This window comes from Nicrophorus vespilloides, unplaced genomic scaffold, assembly GCF_001412225.1.
Source record: "Nicrophorus vespilloides isolate i.1.1-1 unplaced genomic scaffold, Nicve_v1.0, whole genome shotgun sequence".
NCBI classification, from domain to species: domain Eukaryota; kingdom Metazoa; phylum Arthropoda; class Insecta; order Coleoptera; family Silphidae; genus Nicrophorus; species Nicrophorus vespilloides.
The window spans coordinates 32,974-42,206 of NW_017097057.1; the positions used below are offsets into that span (position 1 = coordinate 32,974).

At 36.3% G+C, this 9,233-nt stretch overlaps 2 protein-coding genes and 1 non-coding gene across 4 annotated transcripts; 1 reads left to right on the top strand and 2 right to left on the bottom strand.

The window, feature by feature from the left end:
- Positions 1-149: 149 nt before the first annotated feature.
- LOC108558786 (SH2 domain-containing protein 4A-like) lies at positions 150-4,318 on the bottom strand. Of its 2 annotated transcripts, none has more exons than XM_017915817.1 (4): positions 3,437-4,317; positions 3,155-3,379; positions 2,905-3,099; positions 150-807 (listed from the first exon to the last, which is right to left on the bottom strand). In XM_017915817.1, exons 1-4 carry the CDS (start codon positions 4,143-4,145, stop codon positions 698-700), a joined length of 1,239 nt encoding a protein of 412 aa, XP_017771306.1. In that variant the 5' UTR covers positions 4,146-4,317; the 3' UTR covers positions 150-697. The 2 variants fall into 2 exon arrangements, with proteins under 2 accessions (XP_017771306.1, XP_017771308.1); XM_017915819.1 differs by lacking the exon at positions 150-807 and adding an exon at positions 2,604-2,845 and having other exon boundaries at positions 3,437-4,318.
- A 546-nt stretch (positions 4,319-4,864) lies between these two features.
- Positions 4,865-5,343, top strand: LOC108558784. Its single transcript, XM_017915815.1, has 2 exons — positions 4,865-4,978; positions 5,216-5,343. The coding sequence occupies exons 1-2, from the start codon at positions 4,885-4,887 to the stop codon at positions 5,341-5,343; spliced, it is 222 nt and encodes a 73-aa protein (XP_017771304.1). The 5' UTR covers positions 4,865-4,884.
- A 3,653-nt stretch (positions 5,344-8,996) lies between these two features.
- On the bottom strand, positions 8,997-9,068 carry Trnac-gca. Its single transcript has one exon. It is a non-coding gene; the product is annotated as a tRNA-Cys (tRNA).
- Between the last annotated feature and the right edge of the window lie 165 nt (positions 9,069-9,233).

Genomic DNA, 9,233 nt, shown 5'->3' on the forward strand with positions numbered 1-9,233 from the left:
TCTTCTCTTCTGCAATTAAACGCAAACGAATTGCAATGATTCGCAGACAGTTATGTAAAATCAATTTCGATGTAAATCCATTTCAAACGAGTTTTAGTCACTAAATCATTATAAGAAGTAGAGGTGAAATTGGGATATTTAAAACAGAATAACTTTTTCAACTTAATATTTTTCCTCGGATTTCCATTTACAAAGAATCGTAAGCGAAAACGTGAATAATCATTATCATAGACGCATTAAAATATTACAGTATACAAAAAAAAAAGTGAACTAATAATTAACGATCAGCACCAAAACATCCTCAGTATCAAAAAGAAAAAAACTTATATTTTAATGTATAAAAAGAGAGAAACTAAACTAAAGATTCTAAATTAAATATCACTTAAAAGAAAAAAAAACAAAACAATATACAGTATATTCGCGGAACTCTTTTGTTTGATGATACCTACGAGATAATAATTATTATATAAATGTGTACAAAAACAAAAGAAAATCGTATTATTAGCGATGATGATGATGAAACAGTAAAATCAAAAGATTTGGCCTCTTTCTTTCCTGGTTAGAGCTTAAGACAACAATAAATATATTGATATTTCCGGATTCGATCACATCCACCAATAACAACAAACACATCCTACGTTTGTTTTTAATTAACTTTTTTCTTCTTTAGGCTTTTCGTTTTTGGTTTTGGCTCAGTTTATCCGAAGAGATCTGAAACTCGACTCGCGTCTTTAGCCTTCGGACAAGCCTCCTGCAGCTTCTCTCCTCCAGAAAGTGGACAGCTTCTATGGTATTCTATCAGGTCACCTGAAACAATCGAATTCAAAGTTTACTATTTATCAAGTGTTTGTCTACTGTAAACTTTTAGTTGCGTTATCTCGAGTGCTTTTTCAATGTATGTGGTCGATAAGTTGAGTGGTTATGAGGGGAAAGTGATAAAAAAAACGACTTCCGCTTACACTTGAAGTGCACTAATTACTCGCGCGCAAAGTCGATCCTCGTTTGGCATTGATGGAATTACATCATCGCGTTCGCTTTTACAAAACAATAGCGTCGAAGGAACAATGCTTGCGTATTTCCTCGAAGGAGGTGAAATTAAAAAAACGCTTCGACAAATTCCTTCAAACTACCGTGTTAATGTTAAATTATTTCGCGACTATTATGCAAACGCTTCCTTTCCTTCCGTTGAGAAGAGGATTTAATTGGTAAGGAAAGAGTTCGCGACGATTGCTGAACGTACAATTCCATTGATTGCACTGCGCAAACAAAAAAAAAACAACGCGGTAGAAAGCGAATCTGAGGCAATTCCCATAGTTGTTAAGAAGAGGATTCGAATCGCACTCACGCGTTGATCTCTTAAAATGGAAAGTTTCACGACCTTCGGGAGGGAGCCCAGATTAGAGTTTTTCCAGTTCCAAATCGATTTTCAAGAGAAACTGATTGCTATAGCGTGGGAGTAAAATAAGTCTTCATAATTAGTAATCACGCATCTTCAAAATGACATTTAGTATGTTAATTGTTCTATTTTTATGCGCGTGCGAATTTCTATTATAGAAAAGTTCAAAATCAAGGATTCGATGCTGAGGAAAGTCGAGGCTACGTATGGATTTGATGATGATGATGAGCGCACTTTCTATTCAGCAATTTGAGAACACTCGAGGTTCTTCTTCCGGTTTTTTTTCTTCTTCTAACGAGATCTTAAAGAGATCGTGTTCGATGAACGGAAGAGCGATATGGATATCGACGAGCTCGACTCTAATTGGCAGCAATAATAATTACGTTTGATGACTAAAGGAAATCAAAGCGAACGAAGAGGAGGAAGTCGATAGGGAAGAAAGTGGTAACGAAACAACAATGCAATAGCATTTTCTCTCATATACGAGGTGGTTTTTTGTAGATTGAGAAAGAAATGTTGAGAGCAGCAATAATAATGATACTTGTGTCGTGGCCGACCAATTTATTGTCATCTATTGTATAACTAATATGTTAGGGCCATGACTTTCGTCTTAATTATTACAAATCATATTTAACGTATCCATCAAATATACAAAAACGGATACTTGTACGAGATTATTTAGAATAACTTGTGAAATCGTTTAGTTGCGTCTATTGCATCACCACTTAACAGCCTTCTGCAGCCCCTAAATATTTGGGCAGGATCATAAAACTTAGATAAAGAAACGCTTGTGTTTTCCACAAGGTCAAACCTTTTCCTCCCACGCAGCCCCTTTTTGAAATGAACACATTTTTTGTATTTATATAATTTAGTCTTAGTTAGGGGAGCGAAGAAAGAAGAAGTTTTAGTAAGAGGGTCCAACGAAGAACTTGGTCTTACTTGGGAGAGTCCAAGGAAGAGCACTTACTTCATAAACACTAACTTAAGAGGAGAATGTAACTCTTAGTTAATAATACCTGAGATCAACTATTGTTTAGTTGACTTCTCAATAAAACTCCGCAACGACGTAACTACGAGATAATCCACGGTGTCCAAGGATTTCTTAACCCTGGGACACGACACTTGGTTTGATGAGTTAACAGGAAATCGCCCGAAGGAAATTTGAAAGCAATGAATTGCTGGAATTTCGGTTATGGATGATGCGCGTCGCTGCAAGTGCATATTTATTGGATAAAGTTCATCGCACCCGATGGTGTGCGTCGAAGAAATAATAATAATAACAATGAAATTTAAAAAGTGGCGAGCGGAGATATCTGCAATCGCACCAGTTGAGGCGAAGTTAACGGTTGATTCCCGTCACACAGCGTTAAGAGAGCTGATGGAGTGGACAGTAGCAGCTGGTCAACGGTAAAGCCTCGACTGACACGGATTTCGGTTTGACGGCCTCAACTTTGATATGAACTCGATCCGATTTTATAATTTTCAATTTAATTTAATTGAATTGTTACCTAAAGTTTTGTGCTCGATCTGATTGCTACCCGCAAAGCTGTAGCTCTGTCCTGCGTTGATCAAGTAATGCTTGCACTTGTCGGTGGCTCTGTAAGAGATGGCGTAGCCCCAGACCTTCTCCGACAGTCGCACCAGGAAACTGCCGTCGCTCCTCTCCTGCAGCAACCTTTCAGCTTCCGCCCTCGTGATCAATCCTGCAACGAAGAAATCCCTTAACATTCATCTCATCTCATTTAGATGAAATCTTACCATGAAACCAGGACTCGACGTTGCCTTGGACGTCGAGTCCTGCCCTCCTCGGAACCTCGCTGCTCTTGTACCAATCCAAAACGGCCTGTCGTGTTGGAGGAACTCCTGTTGCAACTGCGCTATATGCAGAATCCAATTCCAATTTGCATGAAGTCAAGCGATGCTCTTCCCTGGCTCTCCTCGCGATCTCCCTGATCTGCAGCTCGGCCTCTTTCGCTTTCCTCTCTAAGATTTCTATTGATTATTCCGTTTTTTTTTTGATTAAAAGCTGTTTACAATTACCTTGCTCCTTCCACAGAATCTCCTGCTTGATCTCCGCCTCCTCCGCTTCCCGCGCAGCTTCCATCCGTTTCCTGTTGATCTTCTGCAGGATCTCGCAGGTCCTCTCCTCCGTCAGTCTTTTCTCCCACAGCGCAACCTTCTGCGACACCTTCTGATTGCTCAGCACGCCCCTCTTATCCATAACGTTGTTGAACTTCATCTTGTTGTTCTGGTAATGCGTCAGGGTGTAATTGTTGATGTTCTTGTTGATCACCATAGGCGGTTTGTTGATCTTCTCCCTCAGCTCGTCGACGGAACAGTAGATGTCCTCCTGGATCTGCGGCGTCATGTCCTCGATTTTCGGAGTCATCTCAATGTACTTCAGTTCCGCCTCGACGTGTTTCCTCAGCTCTTCCGCCTCTCGCTCCGCCAATTTCCTCGCCTTCTCCAGCGTCTCCTCCTTCAGGATCTCCTCTATGGATTTATCGTTCTGATGCTCTCCCATCACCCACACCCAAGGCTCCCCGTCTGAAGCTTTCAGAAAGGACACCGACTTCTTGCTCTTCCTCGACGTCTTCGGCGCATCGTCTCGCTGCTTCTCGTCCCACATCCTCCAACGTCTGACCTGCTCCTCGCGCATCTTGCAAAACAGCGTCTGCTTCTGCTGCTCGTCCAACCCGGAGAGGATCACCGGATCCACGTACAAATCTCGTAGAATCTGCTGCAACATCTTGACCTGCAAACGACAACAACTAAATGTTAAACCGCTTTTACTTCGATTTACAAATTGGAAAATAGAAAATTCGTTATATTCCGTATTCCAAGTTCATTGCATCTCTCGATATTCCGCCGTCCCGGTTCGTGTCGAGCGTATATAAACCGAACCACTCTCATCCATGGAACGCTCTTAATTGCTTCCGTGACAATGTTAATATTTCTGCACGCCAATTACCACAATTGTACGCAATTTCGTGGGCGTCAAGTCTAATCATCTAATTGAGAATATGCTCCAAATTCCAACAATTATTCCGAACGAAACAAAAACTTTTCTTACTTTGTTTATAACATTCCTACTGAAGCTCGTAAAACTCTCTCAATTTGTTAATTTATAAAGAATATTGACGGTTTCAGCCTTGACTTGAGTCACAGTTTTTTTCAATGCAATTGAAAACCGAAATGATAAATCGCGTTTCTAAATGGGTCAATGCTGCTCGCATTCAATTATTTTACATACCAATTACATAAAATCTAACATCCTGTACAAAACTCTCAAACAAAACCGAAAAGTAATTAACAAAATTTCAATATGAATTTGATTTTTCTCACAATCAAATTGCCAATAAATCGTTATCATTATTGGAACAATGTTGACGATCGTTGTGGTAATTTCACACTCGCTGATATTTATTGCTAAAGAGTATATAAAATTGAACTGTTAACGAATGGAAATCTAAAGAAACGGTCCGAAGATGAAATTCCCTTTGCACTTGTTCGCGTTAACATTCCTGCTGCTGGTAGCAGTTAGTTTTAGCAGCGAAGTACCGGTTCACGAAGAAATTGAAGGTAAAACACTTTATATTTATTTGTGTATGTATGTGCAACATTTTCCTTAGAAGAAAGCACGCTTTTTCCACGTTTCTCTTTTCCTGAAACCGCACCTGCAAATCGATTTATTTAACTTACAACATTGCATTGCGAAACAGTTACTCTCTTCTCATCGAAACACCATATTGATTTGCGTTAATATATGTACAGAAAATACCTTTTTTTTGTGAAATTGTTTGTTAAAATTTCTTGTAGGAGATGCAGTGAAAAGGAGGATTTTTTGCGTGTTCGGATCGAACATTTGCAATGTAGAATGCACCGCGTTGGGATTCAAGCGCGGCGGAGTCTGCAACAAAGGATTTTGCAATTGCCATACGACGTAATAAAGTTGATAAAAGAAAAACAAATATTTTTATTTTAACAACCCAAAAAAAAAACTAAAATCCTTTTTCTTCCTTGCAAACAACAAAATTCATTACTTTTGAGATAAACTATGTTAATTTTGTTTCTTCCTGAAAAGTTATTATGTTTTTAGATAAACTAGAGTTGTTAAAATACACTTTGATATACGTTTTAGTGCGTTATTTTTGTGGTATTTAAAGAGTCTAAAACTTGGATTTTGCATTACTCAGAATTTGAATTTTTGGATAATATGAAGCTGATTTACTGTCTTCTCCTTGCTCTGTGCACCTTTGGAGCAGTTCTTGCTCTACCAGTTGATCAACTAGTTGAGCAACCAGGTCAGTTATACTTATTTTTTCCTTAGTTCAACATAAATTTTGGTAAACTTTTGAATTTACTTTCGATAGCCTCTTTCGTAGTTGTTAGCTACGTTAATGGCATTCCAAGCGAAGAGTTCAAAAAAAGTAAGTTTTGATAGTTCAAACACCTGTGTTTTCACAAATATAAATAATCAATACTAATTGACTCTTTCTTTTTAAGTTCTAGAAGGTATTCAGAGAAGGAACTTTATATGTGTTGGATATGGGAATTTATGCGATAAGAATTGCAAGGCTATGGGTTACAGAAGTGGTAAATGCAATAGTGAACGTACATGCGATTGTAATTAATAATAATAAACATGAAAATTGTAAACAAATATGTGAATTATTAAGTAGTGATCAATAAATAAACAATGAGCATTAAATAAATATCTTATCCTATTTTTATCTTTAAAAAGAATGTAATTTTTATTCCTACTGCCAGAATTTCACATGCAACATTTGAATATTGAATTAATTCTTAATATTTGAACTAATCATAACATTAAATTCATAAAATAAAGTTTATAATGAAACATAAAGTGTGGATAAACTGATGTTCAATTTGCAGCTTCGCAAAATTGATTCAAGAGGTAAAGTTTAACACTTTTCTCACTCTCTCAAAGTTAATTGCACAGTTTTCGTTTAACATTTCGTAAAACGTCTGCAAAGATAATTAACCAATTGAAATTTCCCAAATAAAACAACAAACATTACAAAATTGTTCTATATACAAACGGCTTCATAATACATGATTCTGTATTGTTTTTCATAACTTACTGAAAATATTAAAGTTAAAAATAGTTTTATTTCAGTAAATTTTTCATCATCGAAACTGAAGAAACGTACAAAGATAAATTATAGTACGTAACCTTCTACCACCTACATCAATTTGCTCTCAAAGTGCTAATGATTATTTGTTTTATTAACCATTATATTATAGCCTCATTATTTCCAGAGGTGGGAAAATGCATTGAGTAAATTTTTAAGTAAAGTAATTGGGAATAGATAATCAATTTTCATGGGATTCACAAAAACCATTTGCGAAAGAACATTTTCAATGTAGAATGCAATCAATACGACGTAATAAAGTTTTAACAATCCAAAACAAAAGTCCATTTCTTCCTTAAAGAAAAAAAAAACATAATTTTTGAGATAAACTCTCATAAATTCTTTTCATCCTGAAAATTTATTACTTCTAAGATAAACTACTCTAAAAATTGTTAAAACACAGTTTGATAAACGTTTTAATGCGTTATTGTGTGGTATTTAAAGAAACTTCAACTAAGATTTTGCATTATTGAGAATTTGAGAGAAAACATGAAGTTGTTATACTTTCTATTCGTTGCTCTGTGCATCTTCAGTATAATTCGTGCTATACCATTCACTAAAGGGTCAGGTCAGTTATAATTACTTCATTCAAAACCTTCTGCATTTACCTATAGTCTTCATTAATGACAAAATTCAATACAATAGATTTCTTTAATTTTTAGAAGAAACTAATATAGGGTACACTTGCTCAAGATGCGTCGAAAAGTGTAGATTCAACGGTCACCAATCTGGCTTTTGCATCGTTCATTTCTGTATTTGTCATGGACAAAGAGATGAAACAACAACGACTTACGAAACTACTACAGAACTTATTTGTGATTATACAACTGAAGAATACAAGTAGATCCACCGAAAATCGAGATATTCTTACAGAATTTTACAATTAGATAATGTAGTGTAAATAAATTGAAAAAAAATGTACTTTAAACACAATTGTTGTTATATTTTCATCAATCAAAAGATTAGATGAAGCTGATGTTCAATTTGCAGCTTCGCAAATGTCAAACCACTTGCGGTATTCGATCGATTCAAGGTAAAGTTTAACACTTTCCTCACTCTCTCAAAGTTAAGTTTTCGTTTAACATTTCGCAAAACGTCTGCAAGGATAATTAATCTTTCGCTGAAATTTAATGATTACAAAGTTACAAAATTTGTTGAAAATGTACACTTCTTGTCTTTATTTATTACCTAAACATTTGAGTTACAACAATAAAAGTTTGCTAAAAAAAAGTGGAGATATTTTCTAGTATTTATTATTGTTTTTGATCATCAAACCTACCCTTTCTGGTATGGAAAGATACTAACAATATTCGAGTTAAACTAAAAAGTGTATTTTTCATCATTCAAGAAACGTACAAAGATAAATTATTGCACGTCACCTTCTACCGCCTACATGAATTTACTCTCAAAGTGTTAATGATTTCTTGTTTTATTAACCATTAAATCGTTGCCCCATTGTTGTCCGCTTATCCGGGCTGCAGTTAAGATTACCGGCTGCATATAAATATGCGCTTACAGAGAGAAATCGTCGCAACGAGAAGAGAATCGAAGGTCTTCGTAACACAACCACTGTTATTATAATTTACACGATGAGATATCTCGCGTTCTCGATCGTCGTTTCTGCGTTGTGCGTTCTCTGCTGCTTGTGCCATCAGCATGAAAAGAACGGTGAGTAAATTCTCGATTGAAAGAAAATCGGGACGAAGAATCAATCTGTATTTTTCAGAAACGGGAATATCGACGATGTTCGACTGCGACGTTTCGGACATGTGCCACATCGTGTGCACCACGTTGGGATTCGCGAAAGGCGTCTGCGAGAAAACACTTCAATGCACGTGCTTTCTTTAATGATTATGTAATTGTTTTTGGGATGAACGCGTTAATAAAGTAAACGAATTTCTCATCGGAAATCTTCGCAGATCGATTCTTTAAAAACAGTTACGAGAATAGAATGGAAGCGTAAATGAGAAATGATAGGAAGCGTTCACATTTGTTGCTAGTAAATGGTAAAAGAGAAAAAGCGTGCATTTGTTTTGTTATTATTGTTGAATCTCTTTTATTTTTGCCGCTAAAAAAGGAGGATAATTGATTGATCATGGTCACAGTTACTATGGTTACACAGTTTATCCTCTCCTCTCTGTCTCTGTGTTTGTGTCAGACTGTATTCGGTTCGGTGATCCTCTAAGGTCAACCAGTATGTGAGAGATACCAAGGACCACACATCTGAATGCGAACACACACACAAAAAAAACTGCAGACTGAAAAAGACAAAGACTCTCCAAAACCGCATGCAAAGACAACGTTCTTTTATGTATGTAAAAAAAATGAGACTGCTCTGGAAACAAAGGAGCGTCGCAATTGTTTAGCAATTTGTGTCATTGCTTCTATAATTTAGTTTTTTTTTGTTATCTTTACTTGCAGATAACAAAAAAATTCTGGATTCTAGGGGACACCCGGGTTTGAACCGGGGACCTCTCGATCTGCAGTCGAATGCTCTACCACTGAGCTATATCCCCAGATTCTTATCAAAATTATGCAATTATGCAATTGTTCATTAATCAAGATAAGAACGCATTGTTCTAAAAATTAACACTAATTAAATATTTACACATTCCTATCAAATGATTCATAAAACATTCGCTGTAATTCGTGTTCAAAATTTAAAAAATGCTCGAAAAAGT